At 36.3% G+C, this 14,750-nt stretch overlaps 2 protein-coding genes across 5 annotated transcripts; both read left to right on the top strand.

The window, feature by feature from the left end:
* The first annotated feature begins 4,496 nt into the window (after positions 1–4,496).
* On the top strand, positions 4,497–8,711 carry LOC109183681 (phospho-N-acetylmuramoyl-pentapeptide-transferase homolog). Of its 4 annotated transcripts, none has more exons than XM_019333737.1 (9): positions 4,497–4,919; positions 5,037–5,111; positions 5,838–6,067; positions 6,470–6,735; positions 6,784–6,917; positions 7,027–7,091; positions 7,736–7,929; positions 8,144–8,352; positions 8,509–8,711. In XM_019333737.1, exons 1-9 carry the CDS (start codon positions 4,761–4,763, stop codon positions 8,689–8,691), a joined length of 1,515 nt encoding a protein of 504 aa, XP_019189282.1. In that variant the 5' UTR covers positions 4,497–4,760; the 3' UTR covers positions 8,692–8,711. The 4 variants fall into 4 exon arrangements, with proteins under 4 accessions (XP_019189282.1, XP_019189283.1, XP_019189281.1 ...); XM_019333738.1 differs by having other exon boundaries at positions 6,470–6,782; positions 6,885–6,917; XM_019333736.1 differs by having other exon boundaries at positions 4,497–4,895; positions 6,470–6,917.
* Positions 7,353–14,472, top strand: LOC109183682 (hydroquinone glucosyltransferase-like). Its single transcript, XM_019333739.1, has 2 exons — positions 7,353–7,358; positions 12,815–14,472. Exon 2 carries the CDS (start codon positions 12,817–12,819, stop codon positions 14,266–14,268), a length of 1,452 nt encoding a protein of 483 aa, XP_019189284.1. The 5' UTR covers positions 7,353–7,358; positions 12,815–12,816; the 3' UTR covers positions 14,269–14,472.
* Positions 14,473–14,750: the final 278 nt, after the last annotated feature.

The raw sequence follows: 14,750 nt of genomic DNA, 5'->3' as shown, positions 1-14,750 counted from the left end.
TTAATTTTTTCCTCAATATAATTAAAAACCAGCTTCTTATTCCTTCTCACAAATGAAGGTAGGCCCAAATACTTACCAAAATTAGGTCCCTGGGTAACCCCTAAAATTGCCACCACCGCCCTTGAGTCCTTTGCCCCAGTATCCTTGCTGAAACAAATATTAGATTTCTGATAATGGACTGACTGACCAGACAACCGTTCATAATCCTGTAAACACTTCTTTACAACACCTGCTTCCTGGGAATTTGCTTTGAAAAACAACATGCTATCATCAGCAAAGAAAAGATGAGAGATAGCCGGGGCCCCTCTAGCCACCCTACAACCATGAATCAAACCATGCTCCTGTGTTTGTTGCAACAATAGAGACATACCTTCCGCACAAATAATAAAAAGATACAGAGATAGCGGATCACCCTGTCTCAGCCTCTAGTGGGCATTACCTTACCACCCCTGGATCCATTAACAAGGGTGTTATACGACACAGTCGTAACGCAAAGCATAATCAGGTCAACCCACCTTACATTAAAGCCCAGCGCCATAAGCATGTTACGAAGAAAGGATCATTCCATCTTATCATAGGCCTTGGCCATATCCAGTTTCAGCGCCCCCCAACCCACCTTGCCACACTGCTTTTTCTGTTCAAAAAGTGGCCCACCTCAGCAGTTATAAGAATATTGTCAGTAATAAGTCTGTCCGGGATGAAGACACTCTGAGACTCTGAGATTAAATCTTCCAAAAGGGGCTTCATTCTATTAGCAATCATTTTGGTCATGATCTTATAAACCACATTACACAAAGCAATAGGCCTAAGATCGGACACCAACTCCGGCTGATTCTTTTTGGGGATCAGTACAACATTAGTTTCATTGAGGCCCTTAGGAAAGGACCCAGAGTGCAGACAATTAAGCACAAAAACAGATACATCCCCCCTACCACATCCTAGAAATGCTAAAAGAAACCAGGGTTCATCCCATCGGGACCCGGGGCCTTGTCAGGGAACATAGAAAACAGAGTTGCATTAACCTCCTCAGGCACAAAAGGCCAGAGAAGGTCCTCGTTCTGACTTACAGTTACACGTGGTGAAATAGAGGCAAAAAACGGATCCGCAGCCGCTGGCTGACTGCTTGATTTAAAAATAGTTTGGAAATACTCCAAGATAACGACATTCATAGAATCACCCTCCACCCAGTCTCCCCCAACATTCTTAAGTTTAGATAAAGAATTCTTACGTTTACGGTTGGAGGCATACCTATGAAAGAACTTTGTGTTGGCGTCAGCTCCACAAAGCCAATGTTGCTTGGCCCTCTATCTCTAATAAATATCCTCCTGAACCTCTAGCTGTCTTAACTCAGTATCCAGGGCCTGGAACTCGGCAAGGGAATTTGGATCTGTCCGGCCACGCAGTGATAACATGCAGTTCAATAGCCTATTTGACCCTTATTCCTAAATAATAAATGCATCCACGCGTTGTGCGTTGAGCTCTTGTGGAGTTGGTTGAATATGTGATATGTTTTTGTGCAAAATATTGATACATGTAGATAAGTATGTTCTGTAGTTGTTTTAAGTATTACTCACTTTGTTACAATGTAGTATATGTTCATAACTACTCCATTGGGACTCAAACCCACAATCTCTCATATAGGGGAGTAACTTGGTGCCAATAGTTAGCCATGGACCCGGGTTCACCTTGTAAGGTGGACCCGAATCAGAATATACAATTTATATACTGAATATTCACAATTTACATACTGAATATTCACAATTTAAATTGTGAACATTTAGTTTGTAAATTGTGATTTTTTAGTATATAAAATTGTAAACATTCAATATGTAAATTGTAAACATTCAGTATGTAAATTGTGAACATTCAGTATATAAAAATTGTGAACATTCAGTATATAAAAATTGTGAACACTCAGTATGTAAATTGTGTATTTTTAGACTCGAGTCTACAACATAATTTGCCACTTGGTGCCACTAGACCACAAGGTCATTGGCATGTTCCTTAATTGTTAAGTATAAAAGAAACAAAAACAAATCGAAGGTAACAATATATATAATGTTATTTTTAGTTTCATTTAAACATATTTATTGAGAGATGACTAAAAAAAAGTCATGCTATAATAATGTTATGATCAGGGGCGGATCCAGAAATCTTTGTCAATGGGGGCGAAAAATTAAAAACTAGTGAGATATTTTGAAAAAAAATACTTAAAAGTCAAGTCATAAATATTTTTAATTAGGATGAAAAATTAAAATACATCAAAATGAGATAGAAAAATATTCAAATTAAAATATAAAATATAACTAATTATATAAAATAATTTGAATAGAAAACATATTATAAAACACTCATATCACTATTAATATTAAAAACGAGGAAAAAAAACACAATACAAACACAAATTCCACAAAATATGAAATATAATTAATTAACTAAAATAGTTCCAATAGAAAACATATTATAAATCACTAATATCACTATTAATATTAAAAAATAAAATTTAAAAAACACAATGTTAAAAAATAAAAATTTCATTCGAATTAAAAAACACAATGTTACAAATAAATTCATGCTTGTAGGATTTGAACCCATAACATTAAGGGAAAACATAAATACCTTACCATCTAAGCTAAATCAACCTTTAATTATATTTATGTAAATTTAATATGAGTTTATTACCGAAATGGCCCATCGACTATTGTGAAATTGTCAATTTGGTTCTCGACAATTTTTCTTACCCAATTAAGTCATCGACTTTGAAAATGTTAACCATTTTGGTCATCCGTTAAAATTCCATCCATAAGCTGTTAGATTTAAGGACAAAAAGGTAATTTCATATATTTTATTTATTAACCATTTCCACTCCTTTACTGTAAAGCTCCTGGGAATCCTTCGCAATGGTCATCGAATGGGGATTGGTTCACAATCCCGACGACACATTCTTGAACGGATCGTAAACTCGGAGGTTATACCAAGCACACAACGCGATATAGCTTGTGCTATGAAAAACCAACCTTGGAACATGGAATTTCGCCGCCGCATCGGTCGCCAAAGGAAAGAACATGTCAAGTATAAGACAATCCGGTCGATGTTGCTGCAATAGCTGTTCCAAGGGTTCCTACAGCATCGCATAGGCTGCATGGAAATTCGGGACCGCATTGTCCGATGCTAGATCTAGCCGCTCGCAACCTTTCGGCAAGCCAGCCTGGGCGACTGGAAAATCTAGGACGACGATTTGGATTCGATGGCCAAGTTGTGTGGCTTTGACGATGGAGTCGGAGAAAACGTGCTTGTTTCGCGGGGTGGTGATAATGGTGGCCCTGACGCCTCGAGAAGCGAAGAGTTTTGCCATGTCGAGACGATCAGTTGCTGCTACCGCCATTGGATCTGCCTCAAGAAGCCAAGAGGAGTTGCTGAGCCTCGTTAGATTTGCTACTGCACCACTGGAGACCATCGCCGCTACTGGAGTTCACTGATGTAGTCGCCGGAGCAGAACTCAAGGTCGCCAGATCTTGCTGCTTCGACGTCAATTTGCTACTAAGCTAAGAGAACAGGGGTTGTCGGTCGTCGTTGCACGTCGGAGGAGCTCTGTTCGCGTCAGACGTGAGGGAAACGAGGGTTGTAGTGCTGCTAGCCAAAGCTGGAGAAGGACCCACAATCTGCCCTGATCGCTAGGAAAACAGAGATCGCCAGAAGCATGAGAGAGGTCACCGCCATCACCAACCACCTCCCTCTTTGGGCGGCTTTTGAAGCCAAAATAATAGTGACCAAACAAATGATGAGATTCACGCTTCATACTCACGCACAAGTTTCTCCGCCTCTCTGAATTAATTGGAAATGAGTCTTCTCATGCAAAATACCATTAATGCCCTCCAATTTAACGAACTTCTAACGCCTGATCTAACGGAGGACCAAAATGATTAACATTTTCTAAGTCGAGGGCTTAATTGGGCAAGAAAAATTATCGAGGACCAAATTGGTAATTTTATAATAGTCGAGGACTATTTCAATAATAAACTTGTTTATTATTTATAAGTTAACTATGTATATACAAAAGACCTATACATACAAATTATATATATATATATATATATATATATATATATATATATATATATATATATATATATATATATACATGAGATGGGGTGGGGGGGAGTGGAGGCAACTGCGCCCATTGTGGCTATGGCCACTGGTTAGGATCAACTGTTATGTTTTGAAAATAAAGATTAAAATTGAAATGATACGTATAAATTTTAAAAAAAAAAGAAAATGATTTAACACTTACAATTAAATAGATCAAAATGTCATGTATTTAACGTCTTTTAAATAATAATTTTGTTAACATAAGACAAAAAATAATCATGTCAAAATAATGCTAGGATTAAATATAAATGTTTAAAAAAATAATTAAAATATAAATGTAAACTGACATGTATAATTTTAAGAAAAAAAATGAAATTAGTTAAAAAGAAATAGTAAAAATATTTTTTTGAAAGGACATTTCCCATTTCGTGTAGAATCGTTCCGGAGATTTCGAAGTGAAAGGTTTCATTTCCCTCTAAAATATTTCTTCAGCTCAGAATATTCCTCTGCCGGTAACCCCTGTTTTTTGTTTGGTGCATATGCCTGTGAATCTGTGATTCAACTTCTCTAGATACTCTATACATACCCTATATGTAAATGCGCCGGCCGATCTCCTTCAATACTCGGAGCATTTGAAACAAGATTTTCCGGCCAAGCTAACAGTCGACAATATGCGATCTCACACTTTATCTGCCTCAAATTTGGACGCGAATTTCTCACGTCTATGTTTCTCTCAATCTGTTAAACGCTCTCCTCCTTCCAAGCCTTCCCGCTTCTGCGTTTCATTTTTTCAAGAGAGCTTCACAGTAAGATCTTGTTTCAACCTAAAGGTAATTCTCGAGATAAGATTACATTTATATGGATGTGTATGTGTAGGTATGTAATTCTTTGTGTGCTCGAGGCGTTTATTAGGTTTAATCGATGGTTTATGTGCGTATTATGAACAGATTCCTAGAGTTAATTCTCAGCACTGTGAACTTTGTTGTCGGAATAGGATTGTGCCTGTTCGCCTCATGGGTGAGGTAATTGTTGCTTCTTCTAATAAATGCATATCATCATTTGAAAGAAATGAGGAGCAATCGAATTGGTATTAATGTACTAGCTTGAGAACCTTTCAAGTTTCTCAAAAGTTCTGTATCAAGCATTCAAGCTAATCCAAACAAAATGGTGTCCTCATCAGAAATTACTAGGATATTGGTTTCACACTAGATGGCTGAGTGATAATTGTGGAAAGTTTAAATGATATGTGGAAACTATACATCATAAAAGTGGAAATTCATATTTTGGAGTAATTGGGATATGACTTTTCTTCCATGGTACCATACTGTCATGTTCCTTACGCTTGTCAAAAGTTCAATAGTGAATTCTGAAAACATGGAAATGACCTTTATCTACTTATCTAGGTTTTGAATTATACGGTACCTTCCTTCATGTTATAAATTATAATGTAATATTGTGATATAATGAAAACACTCTAGTTATTTTCATTCTCCATTTTAAATCTAAATTATGAAATATGTAACTAAGTCAACGATACCCACACCATTGGACTGGTTTTAAAAACTAACTAATTTTGAATTGACCTTTTCGTAAACTTCTTGAGGTGATATTGGAGTAAATAGTAGTCAAATTCAGAAGTATTAAGTTATTATACTATTGGGTGTAATAGGTAATGGAACTTGTTAGTTTCACATAGCCTGTCACAGGTTAAAACGTTCAGCATTTGATAAATTTGGTAAATTATGCAGGACTTTGATTTTTCAACTGATGACTGGGGGGAGAGTGATGGGATCATTGGATATGGGGATTATGGGATCTCATCAAGTGAAGGTGAAGAAAGTGATGGAGAAACTGTGTTACAACCAACGTCTGATGTTGACTTGCCTACCACGAAGGAGAAATCATATCCTGCTGATGACTCCATAACTGTAACTGCTCACAGGCTGACAATGCTAGGCAGAACACGGAGGAGAAGAAAGTATTGCCTACCTGTATAACTAACACTTTTTTGGTCCTTTTTGTTCTGAAGTTAATTTACTTGGGTGAAAACCCTGAGAAGGTGTACTCAGTTTATAAGCACCCTTAGTTGTGGCCAATAGGTTAGACTTTGAGTTATCCCAGGGTTATGTGGGGAACCACTCTTGACCTGTTTTCACTGGGGCTCAAAAAGAAGATATGATCCTGATTAGACTTCTGATTTATTTATTGTTTTTGTGTGATTTTTTTTTCTTTCCAAATTCTTTTGGGTCAAACATGAGAAATTTATATTCATTAGTAACTTAGTTCCCTATCAATTATCAAATGTCATGACAGTGAATACTAATTTCTGTCCAGTGTTTGACAGTGAATACTGATTGACTTTGGCAAGTTTTTGTTGCAGGATTAGGCATGGAATCCTAAACAATATTGGTCTTGTGACATTCTCAACATTGCTGCTCTTCTTAGTGGACTGCTGTGCTTGGAAAGTAGTCAGATTACCCTTGGCACCATTCTTTATGATGCGCCCCTTTCTCATATCTGCAGTTGCAGTGTCTTGCGTAGGCTATGTATGTGTTCCATTGTTTCGTACATTAAGACTTCGCTCTCTAATAAGGAGAGAGGGGCCTGCGCAACACTCTGCTAAGAAAGGCACCCCTACAATGGGTGGATTATATTTTATACCCATTGGTGTACTTGTTGCAGACAGTATACTAGGATTTTCTTCTGTGGAAGTTTTGGGAGCATCTGTAGCAACTCTTGCATTTGCTACAATTGGATTTCTTGATGATTTAGTAAGCCTCAAGAATAACAACCGTGGTTTATCTGCTTGGATTAGAATTCTCTTGGAGGTGAGTGGTTATACATCTCCCATTACTTTCATCCTTTTCTTAAATCTCATTGTTAAAGACATTATCTTCTCAACTCTGAGGATTAATCTTTAGTTTTGTATTTACACAGGTAGCTGTAGGAATATGGTTCTCCTTTTGGTTGAACACCACAGACATATCATCACCTTACAGCATGTATACACTCTTGTAACTATTTGATCAACCTTTTTTCTGATGGTAACTCACATATCTATTCTCGTATGACTGGTCAAGATGGCATCTTGTATTCTGATGTTGAACTGCACAATTGCACTTTTTATTTTTTATCCTTTTGGTGGTCAATCATATATTTCATTCTGTAGCCATGACCTTAACTTGGGATCTTTAGAAATTTGGGATCTGTAGATGAACTATCTAATGTCACTCAAATGCATCTAAGTTTTGAACTATTGCAGACTTGCAGTATAATCATATATGTTAGACCATTTGTCTTGTCTAAGGAATTTAAATGGGAAAAAAAGTAATGACATGAATATTTCCGCATTGCTGTCGATTGTGTGTTTGAAGCCTTGCCTCCTGGAATGCTTTCTTGAATACATTGTGGAGTTGTTCCAAAATAACTATTCCTTCATGGAATCTGTATATGTGCGGTTTGTACCATTTTGGCATATAAATAAATTTTCAGATTCTTTTTTCTTATTTTTTCCTTGCTTTCCTTTGTGTATGTTGGGGTGTGGTGGGAGGAGGGTGGATGGCTGAAAGGTGTAGGATGTTTGGATAGACACAGTTGAGCATCAGCGTTTCAGCTGGATAACTTTTGACTTCTTTGTTGCATGCAGGAAAGCAGTGGTTCCTCTGCCTGCACCCCTTGGTCTGGTCTGCCTGGGAAGGTTTTATCCAATCCTGACTTGTTTTTGCTTTACTTCCATGGCAAATGGAGTTAATCTTACAGATGGTCTTGATGGATTGGCTGGTGGTACTGCTGCATTGGCATTTATTGGAATGTCAATTGCAGTCCTTCCAATATGTCCTGGTTAGTATGAATTATTAAAAAAGCAGTACTGCTGTCCCAAATGGAGATTCATATCTTTTTGACCTGATGTTAATATTTTTTTTAATTTTCATTTAAATTTTATCATAAGGAACATGCTACTTGTAGAATATACAAAAGCCTCTTAATGTTTTACAGTGGATTATCATTCTTTGAGTGGTTATTACTGACTGTGAACTTATGCATGCATAATCAGATGTCGCGATATTTGGAGCATCAATTGCAGGAGCTTGTGTTGGTTTTCTTATGCATAATCGCTACAGAGCATCAATATTCATGGGGGATACTGGATCTTTGGCCATCGGGGGAGCCCTAGCTTCTATGGCTGCTGTTACTGGAATGTTCTTCCCATTGTTTATTGCATCTGGAATCTTTGTTGTGGAAGCGCTATCTGTTGTGCTACAGGTGCTGTGATTAGAACTCATTATTATCCTTCTATCCTCAACCTGTCAACAGCCTATTACTTATTATACATTTTCAGATGAATGCCATATTGTTTTTCAATTTTCACACTTGCATTAACATAACATAGTAGGTGTTACAAAATTCTTTTTTTATCAGGTGTCATTCTTCAAGGCAAGCCGAAAGTTTGTTGGAAATGGGCAGCGTTTGTTTCGGATGGCACCATTTCATCACCACCTGGAATTGTGTGGGTTGCGAGAACCGGTTATTGTGGCCGGAGCATACATTGTTTCATGCATCTTAGGCTTGTATGCGGGATATGTGGGTCTTATTTCAGTGTAACCAAGTGGTTTTCTTTACCTAATGTGAAGGACGACATGAGAGAGTTAACCAATTATGAAGTGTCAGATAAAGCAGTATTTGTCTTGCATTAGTGTATATGGTGATACTCTTAGACCGAGTGTAATCCTTCAATTCTTCTGCTTGCAATTTTATGTGGCAACATAAGAATAAAATGTTTTTAAAGACCTGCAATTGCAGGTCTGATGTAGTGGGCAAGCCAATTGCAACAAATGCGATTGCAAGTCTGGTGTAGTGGGCTAGAGCTACTCTAACTTAATTGGTTGGTTTGATTTCTTTTGTGAGTTGTTTATTACTCTTAACATAATATGAACTGCAAACTACTTTGTAATTAACATATTATGTACTTACCGTTAACATTATGTGTTTTAAATTTATTTATAGAAATACAATTTGTTAATTGTTGACACCAAGGTCTAGTCCATAGTATAATTGCCGTTTGTCTCATTATGGGCCTTTGTTAGCAAATGTTACAAAGCAAGTTTCACTCAAATCATATTTTTAGATAGTGTTTGGAGGAATTCTCATAAATCAAAGCTATAGCGGGTTATCTTTATCCTTTTTCATTATTTTACTTATTTTACTTCTTATTATTATTATTATTATTATTATTATTATTATTATTATTATTATTATTATTAGGATAAAGTTAGTCTTATTCTTAGGCTTTGTTTTTTCTTACAATACTTTTTCACTTAAAAAAAGGGTTCATGCTACCATATAATCATATTTGTAATTGGCTTACTATTTTCCTTACATTCTTATAATTCCAACTCACTCCTAAAATAATAATAATAATAGCTTTATTAAAAAAGAAAAAATTAGCTCACTTTGTTAAAGAATGTCAGGCTATGGTATGAGCTTGCATTAAAAAAAAAAAAAACATATTTATAGTTCTAAACTTTTAAAAGTGGGTCCACTTTCAAATCATATTAAACCATATACAAATGCCTAAAGCTACTATTCAAGTGCTTTGTTCACCACTTCCATCTGCCTGTCCGTCTGGAGATGTATAATGTACTGTGCTTAAGGGTCATACTGCTAAGTTCAAATAGCTTCTTCTAGATGATACTAAGAAAATTCAAACTTTGGCCAGATATGATAACACTCGGGAATGAATGTTGTCTGACAACAATATCGTTGAAGAGTTGTGTTGCTTGAGATGCAGAGAAATGAGTCGTACCCAAAGTGTGCGAACTTAGTTGGTCGATCAATGACCACTATGATGATGATGAAGCCATGCGATAAGGGTAGGCCTATGATAAAGTCCATCGTTAATATCTCAAACGTGTTCAGGCACAAGAAAGGGTCAAAACAACTTGGGGTGAGCGTTGAGCGAATTGGAGTAGGTTTGGAATGAATTTGCATCTAATATGTTAAAGGTGGATTTGAAAAATTTCTTCTGCATCTACATCCGCTAGGGGTACGAATCCAATCTAATTGTCGTGAAAATGAACAAATTTGAATTGGCTAGAAAAGAAGGCGAAAAGTCAGAATTTGAAAATAACAATAGAGGAAGAGAAACCTTAAACCCTAGATTAAATATTAAAAAAAAAAATTTAAACATTTAGAGGACTAGTCTAAATATGTTAATATTTCTAATATAACACTTTTATTTGCCTTTCTCCTGTCAGGCTACGCAAATTATGCCGTGGAATCGTGTTCACCGAGAATGGTGAACACAAGTCAAAACGACGTCGTTTTTAGGCAAAAAAAAAAAAAATCGCGGATGTGGAGTTAACGGCGCGTTACTGATCAAATTATGAATTTTCTGTTATAAGATTATGAATTTTATGAAAATTCATAATCTCATAACAGAAAATTCATAATCGCATAACAGAAAATTCATAATCTCACAACTGAAAATTCATAATCTCATAACAGAAAATTCATAATCTTATAACAGAAAATTCATAATCTCATGGTTCCAAAGTGAATGTGCAGGCATGGATTCATAATTTATGAATGTCCGTGATTTCGGACGAGAATATGTAGGCATGGTTCCAAAGTGAATGTGCATGCATGAATTCATAATTTATGAATGTCCGAAACTCCGAAATTATGAATGTAATGAAAATTCATAATCTCATAACAGAAAATTCATAATCGCATAACAGAAAATTCATAATCTCATAACTGAAAATTCATAATCTCATAACAGAAAATTCATAATCTCATAACAGAAAATTCATAATCTCATGGTTCCAAAGTGAATGTGTAGGCATGGTTCCAAAGTGAATGTGTAGGCAGTCACGTAATTAAAAAAAAAAAAAAAGAAAAAAAAAGAAAGATAACGGTGCACTAACACCGTTGGAACCGTGTTCACCATGAATGGTGAACACGGTTCCATGGCATAACGTCTGGTCAGGCTAAAAGTAGATTTAGGACTAGTCAATTAAAAGGGTCAAAATTGTTGGGGTGAAATGCATACCTAAGCTTATTGACTTCAAGAGGCTGCGATTATCTTGCTCCAATATAATATATGAGAGAACCCACCAGGCCTGTCCACGTAGACAGATTTCATGTTAGAGAGTTTAACACGGTGCTCATACTAAAAGGGATTAATATTAGACTGAGTTTATCTCAACAATTTTTTTTTTTGAATGATTAGCGGTGTTTGGAAAATAATTATTAGTTGATTGTGTCACTGAATTTGACTAGTTGATAACATTAGCTGATTATAAAAAAATGTTTGGTAAATTAGATGTTAGCTGATAGCTGATTACATGTATATTAACTTTTTAAAAAAGTTGATCAAAAAAGCTGCTTTGAGCAGCTTTTTGAATTTTTAACATTTTAGAGCAATAAATTGTTACAAAAAATTAATTAATCAAACTCTCATATTAGTTGTTTAATCAAGTCAAATAGCTAATATTGGTTAAACAAATCAAAATTGACTGATAAGCTAACTATGTTATCAAATAGAGCTTAGATAAATTATAATTAACAAATGATTATAAGTTGGTAAATGCAAAGTCTAATTTTGTAATTATTAAATTAATAAATTGACGAACTTTAAGTAGAGTTGCTTCATATTTCAACAATTCTATAATTCTATTACTCGTAAAATGGTGTTAAAAAAACTAACAAAGCCGGTCAAAGGTAACCATAGTTATGGTATTTGGTCTATTTTTATTAAATTATTTGTTTACTACATTATTAATAAAAGTCATTTGAAATTTGTACATGATTGGCTAACCAGTCGTTTTTTTACGGGCGCACTCAAGTGAAAAAGGATGTCCAAAAAAGAATTAAGAACTAATGGTAGGTATTCACGTATCCAGATTTAACGAATTAGATGTAATTTTTTTTAAAATGATGCGATTATATTTTTGTAAATAACTCAAACTTTAGTGCAAGTAACATGTGTTAAAAGTGCAAATAACTCGTGTAAGTGTGCAACAAAAAAGTGCAACTACTTTCACTTAATAGTGCAAGTAATTTACCTTTTTAACATTGGTGCACATAATGCATAACGTCTTTCACATTGATGCACTTAATAATAACGTTTGGTGCAATTAATGATAATGTTATGTGCACTTAATATTGATGCTCAGTGTACATTATTTGTTAAACTTTTAATACATTTCACTTGCAGTTATGTGCACTATATGAAACGGTTACTTGCACTTTAACACAATTTACTTAACTTCAAAGTTCAATTATTTATGAAAATGTCACTGTATTTTTATTTTTATTTTTAAACATAGCGTTTATGATCCATTAGATCCGGACACTTTGTACGGTTGCGATTGTTTCTCAGTTCTCTCTTAGGCATGTGGTTTTTACCGTCTCCTGTTTTTTTTTTTTTTTTTTTTTTTGACTTTTCTAAAAGATATATATGTATTATCAAATTCTACTCTTTTACTTTTATTTTACTCTATAATGTGACAAACAAATATGAGATATTTTTATCATGTGAATCCAAAAAAAAGTGTCTACATTAGAATTTTGTGAATGGAATAGAAGTGTTGGAAATAAGAAATAGGAGTGCATATATATATATATATATATATATATATATATATATATATATGAATTCATCTTCTTCCTCTTCCATAACAAATTAAAAAATAAATCAAGTTGGAGTATTATTGTGCAAAAGGTATGGAAGAAGCCCATATAGCCTTTGTTTCAACTCCAGGAATGGGGCATATAATCCCATTGGTGGAGTTGGCGAAGCGCCTCATCACCCAATACAGCTTCACTGCAACTCTCATCCTCCCCGCCTTTCAAGATGCCGGCCCCGTTTCCACTGCCCAAAACGCTTTCCTCCAATCCCATCTCCCCGCCGGCATGGACTACCTCCTTCTCCCTCCCGTTCCCCTCCACCAACTACCCCCCGATGCTCGCCCCGTCACGCGCATGTGCCGCACCATGGACCTCTCTCTTCCCGCGCTCCGGGAAGCCCTCCAGTCGTTGATGGTGGCGAAGACCCGCCGCCGCCTTGTTGCTTTGGCGGTGGATCTTTTCAGCACCGGCGCTTTTGATGTGGCTGATGAGCTCGGAATCATGACCTGCGTTTTCTCCCCTTCCGCGGCTTTCATCTTGTCGTTTACTCTTTACTTGCCGGAGCTGGATTCGTCTCTGCAGCCCTGCGATGAGTTCAGAGATCTTCCTACACCGGTTCAGATCCCGGGGTTTTCCGTCCCGGTTCATGGAAAGGACCTGATTGACCCGGTCCAGGACCGCCAGGACGAGACGTACACCTGGGTTCTTCACCACGCTAAGAGGCTTTCACTCGCTCAAGCCATCATGGTGAATAGCTTCAATGAAGCAGAGCAAGGTGCAGTAAAAGCTTTGCAGGAATCTGTACCTCCGGTTTACCTGGTCGGACCGCTTGTTCGGATGGATTCAAGTAGCAATAATAACGTTGTTAGTGGTGATGATGAATGCCTGCAATGGTTGGATGAACAACCTGAGAAATCTGTGCTTTTTGTGTCGTTTGGAAGCGGGGGAACTCTTTCTCATCAACAGCTTATTGAGCTAGCATTAGGGTTGGAAATGAGTGAGCAAAGGTTTGTGTGGGTGATCAGAAGTCCGAGTGAGAATTCATCAATGGCCTTCTTTAGTACCCAAGATCCAGGTGACCCTCTGTCATTTCTACCAGAAGGGTTCGCGCAGAGAATCAAGAATAAGGTCGGTGTTGTGGTGCCCAATTGGGCCCCACAACACCAGATACTAAGCCATCCCTCCACAGGCGGGTTCTTGACTCATTGCGGGTGGAACTCGATTCTCGAGAGCATTGCGTACGGGATGCCGTTGGTTGCATGGCCGCTCTATGCTGAGCAGAAGATGAATGCCCTACTGCTAACTGATGATCTGAATGTGGCTCTGAGGCCTAAGGCTAGTGATGAGAATGGGTTGGTGGGGAGGGAGGAAATTTCAAGGGTTGTCAAGGGGCTAATGGCTAGTGAACAAGGAAAAAAGATGAGAGAAAAGATGGGATACCTAAAAGATGCAGGCTTAAAGGCAATTGGTGATGAAGATGGCTCTTCCACAAAAGCACTTGATCAAGTAGTTTCCATTTGGAAGAGCAAGCTAGCTAAGACCATTTAATTAATTTCCATATAATATAATTCAGCAAAATTAAATGTATGTGTGGTTCAATACTCCAATCTTACAGCTTTTATAGTGATGGATTTGCAGGCTTCAATTCCCTTCATTTATGAGAAGGAACTTATAAGTTATACAATAGTATGTTTGCATTAGAATGTTGAGTTTCACATTGCAAGACTATTTAAGAAATAGACATTTTAAGAATATGTACTTCATAAATCATAAATAATAATATGAATAATTCTTATATACTCTTATATATATATATATATATATATATATATATATATATATATATATATATATATATATATATATATATATATATATATATATATATATATATGTGTGTGTGTAAAAAAATTGAGTTAATTTCAGCAAAGGTCCTCCGAGTATAGCGATTTTCCACAATTGGTCCCCGTCTTTTAATTTGGACAAAATTGACACTTGACTATCAAAATCTTTCCAATATTGGTCCTTCT

This window comes from Ipomoea nil, unplaced genomic scaffold (genome assembly GCF_001879475.1).
Source record: "Ipomoea nil cultivar Tokyo-kokei standard unplaced genomic scaffold, Asagao_1.1 scaffold1149, whole genome shotgun sequence".
Taxonomy (NCBI): domain Eukaryota; kingdom Viridiplantae; phylum Streptophyta; class Magnoliopsida; order Solanales; family Convolvulaceae; genus Ipomoea; species Ipomoea nil.
The sequence above is the reverse complement of the archived record's forward strand: the minus strand, read 5'-3'. Positions and strand labels throughout refer to the sequence as shown.

Excerpts from the sequence above, each read along its gene's own strand:
- LOC109183682 (XM_019333739.1), top strand. The coding sequence starts at position 12,817 with ATGGAAGAAGCCCATATAGCCTTTGTTTCAACTCCAGGAATGGGGCAT.
- LOC109183681 (XM_019333735.1), top strand. The coding sequence starts at position 4,761 with ATGCGATCTCACACTTTATCTGCCTCAAATTTGGACGCGAATTTCTCA. Across the intron at positions 5,112-5,837 it reads CTGTTCGCCTCATGGGTGAG|GACTTTGATTTTTCAACTGA; the intron begins GTAATTGTTGCT and ends TAAATTATGCAG. Across the intron at positions 7,092-7,735 it reads ATATCATCACCTTACAGCAT|GAAAGCAGTGGTTCCTCTGC; the intron begins GTATACACTCTT and ends TGTTGCATGCAG.